This window comes from Pan paniscus, chromosome 6 (genome assembly GCF_029289425.2).
Source record: "Pan paniscus chromosome 6, NHGRI_mPanPan1-v2.0_pri, whole genome shotgun sequence".
NCBI classification, from domain to species: domain Eukaryota; kingdom Metazoa; phylum Chordata; class Mammalia; order Primates; family Hominidae; genus Pan; species Pan paniscus.
The window spans coordinates 20,253,872-20,267,411 of record NC_073255.2 but is presented as its reverse complement, the minus strand read 5'-3'; the positions used below and the strand labels follow the sequence as shown (position 1 = coordinate 20,267,411).

The 13,540-nt window shown below is 34.9% G+C and overlaps 1 protein-coding gene across 4 annotated transcripts in view; it reads left to right on the top strand.

Annotated features, from left to right (window-relative positions):
* Positions 1–13,540, top strand: part of AGMO (alkylglycerol monooxygenase) — a 412,221-nt gene that overhangs the window by 177,322 nt on the left and 221,359 nt on the right. For all 4 annotated transcript variants that reach the window (XM_055115720.1, XM_003825007.5, XM_055115719.2 and 1 more), the window contains one exon: positions 8,177–8,272. In XM_055115720.1, coding sequence (XP_054971695.1) covers positions 8,177–8,272 — 96 coding nt within the window. The remainder of the gene's footprint in view (positions 1–8,176; positions 8,273–13,540) is intronic.

The following is a 13,540-nucleotide window of genomic DNA, read 5'->3' as shown; positions in this document are numbered from 1 at the left end:
CACATGCCATTATCTCTGCCTGGAAAATTATTTTCCCTTTACCTCTGATTGTTCTATCCTTCCAAAAAATATTTTTTTTTTGACAAAGTGTCACTCTGTCGCCCAGGTTGGAATGCAGTGGTGTGTCTCAGCTCACTGCAACCTCCACCTCTTGGGTTCAAGCGATTCTTTTGTCTCTGCCTCCTGAGTAGCTGGGATTACAGGTGGGCACCACCACGCCCAGCTAATTTTTTTGTATTTTGTATAGACAGGGTTTCGCCATGTTGCCCAGGCTGGACTTCAACTCCTGGCCTCAAGTGATCCGCCTGCCTCAGCCCCCCAAAGTGGTGGGATTATAAGCATGAGCCACCGCGCCTGGGGAAGATTTTGGTTTTTGTTTGTTTGTTTGTTTGGTTGGTTGCTTCCATAAAACCCTTGCATTTATCTATTTTAGTAGTTAACACTTTTCATTATTGTTATTTATGTTGGCCTATAAACTTTCAAAGAAATTAGCCTATTTTTCACTGCTGTATACCTAGTATATGTAAGTGTCTACTACAGAATTAGTGGTTAATAAATGTATGTTACATAAATGAATGAAATAAAAAGTATTATAGTTGTCAAAATAAATTTGGCAATGGAAATATTTTTGCTAAATTAACTAGGGTCAGGCCAATGTGAAACTAATAAAAGGTACAATGTGTGAAATAATTTATATCTGTCATTCATTTAAATATTTTTATTTAATAGACACTCCAAAAATTACAGTATAGGATATATAATTTGTTTACCTTTTGCAGTAAAATATATTTGAACATATTTGTTTTATCTATAAAGCTAGTACTGAACAGAAAATAGTGAGCTAACTGCTTTCAAAGAGTTTAGTATTTCTCTCAAAAGCATAATAAATTAATGACAAATGAACTTAATTTAAATTACTAGAGTGAGTGAATTTTTTAGCTCTGTCATGTCTTTCCACCTTTAAAATTGCTATGTTCTCTAGGTTGGTATTGAAATTAATTTTATAAGATTTAGCACAGTATGTTTATAACATATTAGCAACCCTAAAAAAGGTAAATTTTACCCACCATCAGAAAAAATAAATACAATTGGGCTGGGTGTGATGGCTCATGCCTGTAATCCCAGTACTTTGGGAGGCTGAGGCAGGCAGATTGCTTGAGCCCAGGAGTTCAAGACCAGCCCAAGCAATATCACAAGATGCTGTCTCTACAAAAAATAAAATAAATTAGTCAGGTGTGGTGGTGCACGCCTGTAGTCCCAGCTACTCAGGAGGCTGAGTGAGATGTGAGGATCACTTGGTCCCTGGAGGTCGAGGCTACAGTTATTCGTGGTGGCTCCACTGCACTCCAGCCTGGGTGACAGAGCAAGACCCTCTTTCTCAAAAAAAAAATAAAATAAAGAAAAAGAAAAGAAATACAATTATAACATCAAATTATGAAAATCTCATTAATAACATTATTACATTATCATATAGAGAATATGTAAATCAATGATGATCTCATTATATTTGAGCATAATAATTTAAAAATATATTCATTTATATTTAGGAAACAGTAAATAGCAATTGACTAGAAATAAAGAAAACTGAGTCCCAGGCTAGCTTAGTTGTTTACTCACTTTGCTAATTTGAACCGATCAATTAATGTTTGAGTCTCAGTGATTTTGCATATGAAATAGACCTCTTAATATTTACTCTGCCTTCTCATGTGGTTATTTTGAAGATCACTTTAATTTATGAGTATGGAAATTCTCTGAAACATATCAAGTATGATTCTTATGTGTGATATTATTTTTATATTACATATGAGACTGCAGAGAGACCTTAGTGAAATCTCAGATCTTTTTATTACATTGTACTCCCTGCCAAACTACATAAGCAAAGACTGTTTTTCAATATGTGGGAGTTGGACTTATATAAAGACAAATGTGAACAAATAAAGATACAAGAAACTAACAACTTTGATGTAATGCATTTGAATGCACTGGGGATAAATTCTCATAACTCTTTGTCACAAAAGGAAAGCATGCATTAAGCCCCCATGAAGTAAAGAAACAAAACTTTTCTCAGAACTTTGCCTCGGAACTCCAAGGCATTCCTTCTTCACCCTCAACCAGCACTTAAAGATGACTAATAAGACAAAGTTTATGTCCATTAAAGAAATGAGGCTCTTGGATAGTTTGAATCATTGCTAGTATCAAAGACTAATGCTAGCATGCGTCAGGAAAATGGAATTAATTATTCTGTAGCTTACAGAAATATTCAAAGTCATTTTGAAATTTGGTAAAAAATAAAATTATTCTCTGATTTTCAGTGTTTTTCTTTACAGAGATTTGATAGTCATTTGTAGTCCTAATGAAGGATAAACAAGAGGAAGCAAATTGAGTTCTCTCTAAAGTTGCATTGTCTTATTGCCACATATTTAAAATGTACAAGTGGCTAAAAATTTAACTTCCTTTATGTGTCATTGTTCTTATTATGATAGTGCATCACCCATTTTTTTCCACATATACTTTTGACTAGCAGGGCCAGTCATGGTGGCAGAGATTGAGGATATAAAGATAAGTAAGAAGTGAGCTTGTGTTCTCAAGGTGATGGTTTTACTTGGAGGGATTCATGTAACTGAACAGCCATTGCCACAAATTTTGAAGGTTTTAGAGAGAAGTGTTTGCACTGAGAACCGCTATGGGTCAAGGGAAGCTTCATAGAAGAAATAAAGCTTGAAGCAAATCTGTAATGAATAAAGTTTTGCAATGGAGGAGGTTGTAGATAGAATATTATGTAGAAAGACAACATCTGTAAAAACACAGAATTATAGAAAAATATAATACATTTTAGGAATAACAAGAAAAATGTATGGCATGTGTATTAATTTCCGGGGGCTGCTGTAACAAAGTACCCAGAGCTAGGTGGCTTAGAACAACAGAAATTTATCTTACAGTCCTGAAAGCTGGAAGCCTGACATCAAGATGGCAGCAGGGTTAGTTCCTTTTGAGGGCTATGAGGGAGACTCAGTTCCATGCCCCCCACATAAATACTGGTGCTTTGCAGCTTTGGTATTCCTTTGCTTGAAGATGCATCACTGAGATCTCTGCCTTCATCTTCATGTGCCATTCTCGCTGTGTGCATGTCTATCTCCGTGTCTAAATTTTCCCTGTATATAAAAAGACAAGTCCTCCTGGATTAGGGCCCACCTAATTAACTCATTTTAACTTGATTACCTCTATAAAGATGCTATTTCCAATTAAGGACACATTCTGAGGTACTGGGTGCCAGGGTCTCCCATACCATGTTAATGAAAATCAATTCAACTCATAACAGTATGAGTGTGGCTAGAATATAGGATGTATACAATGGTGGAATGGGGTAAAAAAGAAATGGTTAAGTGCATAGAAATGGGACCAGAAAAATAGGCATAGGTTACTTAAAGATAATGACTTTCTAAATAGAAACACAAACTCTTATTTCAAACATAAAATCTAAGTAGATATGTCTTCAGGACAGAGATCAACGCTCTCTATCTATAATCAGGTAATTTTGATCTGTGTCATTACTAATCATAGACTTAAGGAATGTGGCACATGCTATTTGATTCTTCAATCTTTAGTTTCTAAATTCGGATGAACATTTTTTTAAATTGCTTTTTCTCTAAAGTAATGTAAAAATAAATGAAAATCTTAGAAATATGTACATTAGTAATGTTAATGAAATATTTTTGAACTATTAAAATAAAGTAGACATGAATTCTAGAGTTCAAAAGCTTTTTTGTTTTTCATTTATTTAAAAGTAATTTTACGCTTACTGTTTAGCCATTTGCTTAGCAGCTTACTCGTGGAGTACTTTACTCTCTCACCTCCTACATTTTCTGTTTGTCATTGCCTCCTCACTTTACTTACCTCGTCCAAACTAAGAAGCCTAGTTTCCATGACTCTGTGAAGCACAGTCTGCATCCTCTGCTGAAATTCTGTGCCTTGAAATCTTCAGGCCATGAGTAAATCCAGTCATCTACCCTCTTCACTCCCACATCCAGATTGCTGAGTGCTGCAGGCTTCCTCTTGTACCAGGTTGGCAATTTCGTGCCCCCCATGTATGGATTCAGATACACCTGACCCCTAAATACTGCGTACCAAGCCATGGACTGAGACTGCCCTATTTTCTCCTCTCTACCTTGGGGAAACTCTTTAGAATTTCACTGTCTCCTCAAGATCTCTTCCCCACTGCTGCCTCTTCAACATATTTAAAACTTCAAAGAGAAATGTGAGGTTTTTTTTATTTTTTTCAGTTTCCCTTCTCTGGTCTTCCCTGTTCATACATTTTCAATTAAAACTCATGAACTCACAAGTGAACATGAATTCTTACCTCTAGTTTTATAGAAAATGTTCACCTCTCTTCAGTTGGTCTAATCCTTAGGTTGGTGACATTGCTCTTACCTTATTGTTTTTTTTCTCTTGGACTTTGTGCTATCAAATACTCTTGGCATTTTCCCTCTTCCTTTCAACTGGCTCCTTCTGAATAAGCCATAAATATAGTAAGATCTCTCACATTAAAAAAAATAAATAGGTAATATCTCCTCCCTCATCCATTGTTTTATTGAAGGAATACATCCAGCTGTCTCCTTTTTTGTTATCAGAGAAACATAGAGGTAATCCCTCTTTTCATTTTGTTACCTCCTCTGGCTGATTCTTAAACTTACTAACTTGGGTTTGTGAACTTGAGGACTGCATTCTAGGCCTACTGTTCTGCTGATTCATACCTGCAAATTCCATCTCACTTATTTTTTTTCAGTTCCTGTCTCACTTGGACATTAACTGGGAGTCTTCTCTCTGTCTCTTAAAAATTTCTCATCATCTCTGATGATGCTAGGTACCAGATCTTTCCCACCTCTGAGACTGTCCTGTTTCAGCCTCATTTACTGCAACTCTTTCTGACTTCTCATAGAGTTGCATCTTTGACTATCTTCCCACTGTGGACACACCTGTAAGCTAAATAAAATTGATATTTGCATGACACCCATATCAACAAGTTCAACCAAGACACTTCCTGATTCCCTGAGATGTAATTCCAGCCAGACATTTCCAAAATCTTACTCAATAGCCTCCTGGACATACACCCCATAGACCCCAACACGACATTCCCCAAGTTGAACTTTACAACCTATTCTTCCTCCTGTTCACCTTCTTGCTGAACAATATCACCAACAGACAAGCCAGAAATCTGGGTGTCTTCTGACACTGCTATTTACCTCTCAACTCCTATGTTTAACAGCTGCCAAATCCTTAAATCTGCTGCATGTACTTTATCTCTCCATCCCCATGGCTACTGCTGTGATTAAATATGCATCACTTTTCTCTGGGCTATTGAAATAGGTTCCAAACATATTTTTATATTTTCTATCTCTTACATGCTTAAAAAGATGTGAATTGTTTCCTTATGCCCAATCTTCTTGAAATGGCTCCCTTCTCTGGTTTAGCCACTGTCTAAATTCTTTTTCTGTGTTGGCTGTGGCAAGGCACAGACATACTGAAGACTCGCTGATGAAGGCTATCAATTGTTTCTTGAGAAAAATACACACTCTCCCACGCACACAGGCTCACACGTTGTTATAATGGCATCAGGGGATTCATGGATTCCCTGAGGTCTGTCAAGAAATCCCATGGTCCAACCTGATTTCTAGCCACACTACTCTCCAACGCCTTCTACAATAGCAAATATGTTTAGCTTCCCCTAAATGCCATATTGTTTCTTGCTTCATGATACTGTCTCACACAACCCCTGCTCGCCACGTTCACTTAGTAAGAGAATAAAATCCACTCATCTGCTGTCTGTTAGCCTTAGATCGCCTTCAGGCTTGTACTCATTCTTTCCTCAAACACATAGATAGGTCTGGGTTGTTTTTCTCCATTATAGCCTTATTATGTATGACTTCTACAAGACAATAAAATGACCTAGGGTAGACAGTGTAATTTAAAGCTAAAGAAACTAAGAGTCAGAATGACATGGGTTTGAATGCATGGTAGATATGGATGTATTTGGTAAAGGGTATCATGTGCCTAATCCAGCTACCAAGTTACTCTGAGTTTGAGGACGGAGAAATTTCTTCAGTCAACTTAGTACCATATAAAGATTTATAATGGAAGTGGCCTTTAAATTGGTTTTATAAGTTATATAGGATTTGGAAATGCAAAGTTTGGAGGTAGAGAAGAAAAGTGAGAATTCTCCTACCTGGACCACATTTACTAAGCTGCTTTCAATTGTAAAAATTAGAACCTTGATTGTGTCATTAGATTCCTTTTCTAGAACTGTATTAATCATAAGAAATTATCACTCGTGATTCATGTGAATTATTTCTTCACCTTTATTTTTTGTTAGAAATATAGTATTTTGGAATTCATAGTGAGCTTATTTTTCCATTGGTCAGTTCCTCATTACATTACTGATATATAAGATTTAGCACACTGTTTCATAAAATGAGTTTTCAGAAAATCTAATCCTATGGTAAACTCATCAAGAAAGTATTCTGTGTGCTAATAGACTTGTGATTCACATTAGCATGGTAAAAGCTCTTAAAAGACCTGTGTTAAAGAAACTTCAGTTGTTTAATTTACCACTTCATGACTTATCTGATCTTATAACCACTTTTTCCATAATAGCTGTTATTATTTCAAGGGACTGCTTCTCCACACTTTGGGAAATTATAATGAACTATAAACATTCATCTGCTATGCATAGTCTTTCCAAACAGAACTACTTATTAAGCATCCAAAATAAAGTTGTTTCATATTTTTCTCCCCTCTCAAAGAGGAGATTCCAAAACACTCCTCAACTTAGAGGACTTATATCATAGGCCATATATGTTTTGCAAGTATTTTGCTATTAACATTTTGGGAGATAATTGTTTTAATATATTATGAAACAATCAAATCATAGTATCACAGATCTTTTGGAACAAAAAGGATGACTATATTTTAAATGGTTTTCCCCTCCACCACTAATTTCAGGAACCTGAAGCCTAGAGAAGCTTAAGAACTTAGGGAGTATCACAGAGAGAGTCTCTAGTGGAAACATGGACTAAAAAGTGATCTCTTGAATGAGAGCCCAGTATTCTTTTCTCACTAATCTAATCCATTGCTTAATAACACATTTATATTAAAAAAACATTCTACTTATGATGACAGTTGAAATTTTTATGACAAGTTTCAAAGCAAGAACTAGACGAGTTTTACATGTATAATCATTGCTAAACATCCTTGAAATTACATTTTGCATAACTGAGAACAAGTCACAAAATAATTTTAAAATAAAATTCTAATACTCAGAAGAAATATTTTTAAAACATCCAGTCTTTCAGAAGTATAAACTCTAAAAAATTAGAAATGTAAAGTGAAAGTCAGATTCATTTTATTCTTATTTGGTTATTTAGTCTCTCATTTAATAAAATGTTTCTTTCCAGCATGAAACCACTCTTGGGGATCAAAGTCATTAGCAGAACAAGCAGATCATGCTCATTAGTTAATTCTAACCAGTTCTGTGGTTTAATCATAAGTTGTCTTTGTAAGGAAGAGGCATTTCTGTTTATTACGTAATATGGACCTTTAAAATTTGTTTTCACCATGGAACCATATCATACCTCCTTCCTAATAACTTCGAAAAAATTAAGAGATATGATGTCATCAATCAATCATACAAAAACAAAGTTAAAAGGAAAAGTATATGCTGTCCTCTCCTTGTATGAAATTAATTTATTTTATTATAATTTCACATTATTATTGAAAATGCCAGGTAATAATACAGAATTTGGGAGCTGTCAAAGGTATAAAGTCATCCATTCCTACATTTTTTAACATAAAGAGAGTATTTGTGTGTACATAAAAAATCCCTTTAATTCCAGAAAACACATCCAACCTTTTTAAAATTAAGGAAATAACACACAACATATAATATTTTAACTAAACAATATTAAATGCAAAATCAAAGTCCAATGGCCTTAGCTCCAACATGTCTGTAACTGTATCACCATGAGGAAAATTAATGTTGCAAAGTAAACATGGCAATAAAATATACAGTATATAGAATGAGATATATTTGCTAAAGAAATATGCATTCAGAATATTGAACCATTAACAAAGCATTGAGAATTCATATATGCAAATTAATTTTTTTTTTAATTTTCTCTTTCAGATTTTCTACTCTCCCCTGGCCCTCTTCATACCCCCTTCAGTATATGCTGTTCATCTTCAATTCAACCTTCTTTACCAATTTTGGATCCATACAGAGGTAAAACTTTTTTTTATCTTTGTAAGTTTTATACCTAAACAGCCTGAAGCAATGTCCTGGAAATCCACTAGCAGATGATTTATTGTGTAAGAAAAATCTTTGTCTGCCTGTTCTAAGGAGAAACATCTGTTCATTTTTATTCCTTTTTACTGAATATATATTGCAAAGTTTATAAGAAGCAATGAGGCCAGTTGGACTCAATTAAATAAAACAATTTTTTGAACTATTAAGTGCCAAAACATTTTAATACTATATTCAATACAATATCTTCCTGTATTACAGTTTATTAAACGTTATTTACCAAGAGATGTTGAAATTCATTTCAATTCAGAGATATTAAACATATGTATATGTGTATATATAAATATATCTATAATCTGTTGAAACTCTTTGAAACACCCTCAAAAATTGTATAGAAATTGTGAAAATAATTTTTGATTGGAAAACTTGCTCTAACTACAGAGATTAAATTTTATTTAAAATTGTTCGGTATATTGTTAATTTTTTTTTCAAAAAAAACTGAAGAAATGTAATTTTACAGTCTTCCGTGGCATTTCAAACTGTCAGATTTGAATGTTTGTAATTATTAAGCAGCTGATTGGTTTATGAATATTTGTACCAATCCTATTGCTAAAATACCAAAAATCACAGACCTAGAAAAATTCTTACCTATACACACAAGCACTCTTTTAAACATTTGGTATTTATTGGAAGCCTTTTGAAGTTACTAGAGGAAGCATGTTGACAGGTGTTGCAACTGGTTGAACAACACTACAAATCACAGCTGCATTATATGTGAAATCTTGATACAACAAAGTGCATTATTCCATTAACCTGCAGTATTTTATGCTACTGATTTACATGGAATAAAGAGACTGTTACCATGACTTTGGACATATGTAGCATTATTTGAAGATCTATCATGAAATAGTATTGTGTTTTATGATACTTAACACACATCAAACATTCAATACCACAACCATCTGAAAGAGATGTTGCGGCCAATTCTGACTCTAGAGGTCAAAGACCAAATTTGTTTAAATCAGTGGAGGGAAGCTTTGTGATGATTTACATGGAGGGGTTAAGGGAGAATTACATTTTATAGCAGCTCTGCTCCAGGTCACACCATGTGTAGTGTCAGATATTAGTTTGGATACAGAACAATACTGCCTCAGTCACTTTTACCTCTTCCTGTGTCCCGCTGAGAGGGCCATGAGCTAGGGCTTGAGTTCCATTTCATGAAGTAAAGCAAGAGTGGAGAAAAGCCACTGGTGAGACTTATTCCTGTTTGCCAAGAACCTCCAAGTGGCTTCATTTCCACTTCAAAAGCAATGCTTAGAACCTCCCCCTTGTGTTACACTTTATGCTTTTCAAAATACTTTACTATGTGTGGGTTCCTACAGTTGAGCTGCATGGGAAGCAAGAACACATCTTCTGAAATTCATGGTTTGGATCTTGGAATTTTAAATTGTATTATTAACCGTGAAAACATTTCTGAAATATTTCTCAACCGTGTAGTTACATTCGTTTCTTATATACAACATAGAATAGTTTGTTTACAAATAGTAGAATAATTCAGGATGGAGAGCCAAGAGATTGGACACCATGACTGCTTCTGGAGAGAAAGACAAATGGAATAGAGGACTGGAGTGGGAGGAGTATTAAGTATTTTTTTAAAATTATTTTTATCATTTGCTTGTCTTGCTTTTTTCAATTAAGAGTTAATACACAGATTAATAAGTAAAAAATAAAAACTGAAAATGACAGCCTTTAGTCTAGAAAAATACTCACTTTATGTTTTCCTGTACTGTAAATTGTATGAAACCCTATAGGCCACTTGCATACTGTTTAATATCAGGCATCATACTTGGATCTCCATTGACAGAAATGATATGCGAGCTGTAGAGATGACCATGTTAGCCAAAGAGCCCTGTATATTCCTGAATAGAGTTTCATTCTTACAATTGTTTCACTTCTCCTAACATCCATAAAAATCAGTTCTCACTCTAAGGGGAATATGATCTTAAGAAGATACTGTTTTTTTTTAAAGTGAAGAAGAGTCAGTTCTCCTAAAATCAATCACATTAGAATAAAAGGAAGGAAAAAACCTTAAAATCACATTTTTGAAAGACTGTGAGATAAAAAATAGGCCATAAAGCATACTAAATAGTTTATAGAAATTTTCTGTTTACTTTTGAGTTATTTTGATAAATAAACAAAGTCTAGACCTGGCACAGCAGCTCATGTCTGTAATCCCAACATTTTGGGAGGCAGAGGCGGGCAGATCACCTGAGGTCAGGAGTTTGTGACCAGCCTGGCCAACATGGTGAAACCTCATTTCTACTAAAAATACAAAAATTAGTTGGGTGTGGTGGTGCGTGCCTGTAGTCCCAGCTACTTTGGAGGCCGAGGCAGAATAATTGCTTGAACCTGGGAGGCGGAGCTTGCAGTGAGCCAAGATCATGCCACTGCACTCCAGCCTGGGCGACAGAGCGAGACTCCCTGCCCACCTCCAAAAAAAAAAAAAAAGAAAAAAAGAAAAGAAAAACAAACAACAAGGTCTATTGTCATCCTCTTTTTTGGAAAGTTATGAAACATTTGGCTTGAAACTCTACTCTGTTGCTTAATTTTTGTGATTATATTTTTGTCTGTGTATTGTTCATGGATCTAAAGCCTCTGCAGCACATATTCAGTTATAGTCTCTTCTTGTGAATTCACTAAAGATAGTAAGAAAACCTTTTTATTTAATACATGTTTTTAACTTAAAACTGTGGAATGTTTTAAGTATTTTTTTAGATGTCAGGTGTTATTTGGGTGTTAGCTGAGTTTTCAGAGTACACCAGCAATCGTATAATGATACTATTACACTATTACCTTTGTTTTATCTTAAATTTATTATCACATTGTTTATGTATATATCATGTAATGCTTGAGTAGAGAAATGTAGCAGATAAATAACTTAATTCTTTGATATTGAAGATTTGAACCGAATGATTCAATGATATTTTTTTTTCTTTGAGGTAGTCTCACTCTTTGCCAGGCTGGAGTACAGTGGCACCATCTCAGCTCCCTGAAACCTCCACCTCCTGGGTTCAAGCAATTCTTCTGCCTCAACCTCCCAAGTAGTTGGGACTACAGGCACGCACCACCATGCCCAGCTAATTTTTGTATTTTTAGTAGAGATGGGGTTTCACCATGTTGGCCAGAATGGTCTCGGTCTCTTGACCTTGTGATCTGCCTGCGTTGGCCTTCCAAAGTGCTGGGATTACAGGAGTGAGCCTGTTCAAAAAAATTAGCCAGGCATGGTGGCGGGTGCCTGTAGTCCCAGCTACTCTTGAGGCTGAGGCAGGAGGATGGCATGAACCAGGGAGGCAGAGCTTGAAGTGAGCTGAGATTGTACCACTGATGACTTTTCATGAACAGAAATATTAAATTTTGAAGTTCACTATTTTTTTAAAATATTCTCTAAGAAATCTTCGACTATCACAAACTCTGAAAGATAGTCTTCTAGGATTACTTTTGAAAATTTCAGTGTTTTAACTTTTACCATTATTCTGTGATATTCTTGAATTAACTTTTACATATGGTATGTGGTAGAATCAAGATGCCTGATTTCTTTGTACATAACCACTATAGCCCCATTTATTATAGAGACTTAAAAAAATCCATTAGATGTCCGTGATGACTTGTTGAGAAAAAGTTGACCACATATGTTTGTATTTATTTTTAGACTCATACTCACTTTCATTGATGTATTTGTTTCCCTTTATGTCAGTTCCTCAATTTATTATCATAGCTTTAAAGGATGTATTATTCACACATTTGTAAAATAATTTAATTTTCTCTAGGATTTTTGTCATGCATAATTTTGTGGTCTTTGAATAAAGACAGTTTTGTTTCTTTTTTTTCCCCTATATTTGTGCTATTTTTTTTCTTGCCTTATTGCTCTGGCAAGGAGCTAGATGGTATAAGACAGAAGTGGCTAAAGTAAAATGTAGGCATCCTCTACTGACTTGTTTTCTCTCTCTCTCTCCCCACCTTTCTCCCTCTCTTTGTGTGTGTGTGTGTGTGTGTGTGTGTGTGTGTGTGTGTGTGTGTATGTGTCTATTCTAGGGATTAAATATGCATTCCTATCATATCTTACCTTGAATTAATATAATACTTATCATAAATGTAAGACTTTTATAGTAATATAATTCAATCTAAGCCTTTAGCTAGCATTCTCACATATGCTAATCTTTCACATTATAAATCCCAAAATACGGCCGGGTGCACTGGCTTATGCCTGTAATCCCAGCACTTTGGGAAGCTGAGGTGGGTGGATCATGAGGTCAGGAGATCAAGACCAACCTGGCTAACATGATGAAACCCCGTCTCTACAAAACAATTAGCTGGGTGTGGTGGCAGGCACCTGTAGTCCCTTCTACTTGGGAGGCTGAGGCAGGAGAATGGCATGAACCTGGGAGGCGGAGCTTGCAGTGAACCGAGATCACGCCACTGCACTCCAGCCTGGGCAACAGAGTGAGACTCTGTCTTAAAAAATAATAAAAAATAAACAAATAAATAGATCCCAAAATATTGTTTTTATTATTTTAGATTCAATTAGTCAGTTATATTTAAAGGAATCAAGAAGATAAAACAGTTAATCTTCTTTATTTGCCCAGATGTTAACCTTCTAATAGTCTTCATTCTTTCCATTAACCTAAGTTTTCAACTGTTATTATTTCTTTTCAGACTGAAAAACTGCATCTTTTGTAATGCAGACCTGTAGCAACAAATCTATTCAGTTTTTGTCTACCTTAAGATGTCATGTTTTCCTTAATTTTTGAAAGATACTTTTCTGAATATGAAATTCTTAATGGATATTCCTTTGTTGCATTTTTTTCAGTACTTTAAAAAGTTTATCTCATTGTCTTTAAACTTTTATTTTTTCTAATAATTCAATTTTCATATCATTATTATACCATAGGTAATGTGTCTTTTCATTGCTAGATGTTTACAAAATTTTTCTCTTCCTTTTAAAATATTAGCAGTTTGACTACAACGTGCCACTGTGGTATTTAAAAAACATTAATCTGGGGCTTACAAGTATGTGCTTTGAAAATCAAATTTGGAGTTAAGGGGTCCTGGTCATGATTTTCTTAAACATTGTTTCTGTCCTTTTCTCTTTCTACTCCCCTCTGGGAACATCAATTACATGTGTATTCTGCATGACACTACCTTAGAGATCAGAAATGCTCTGTAATTTATAAGATTTTACTTTCTCTT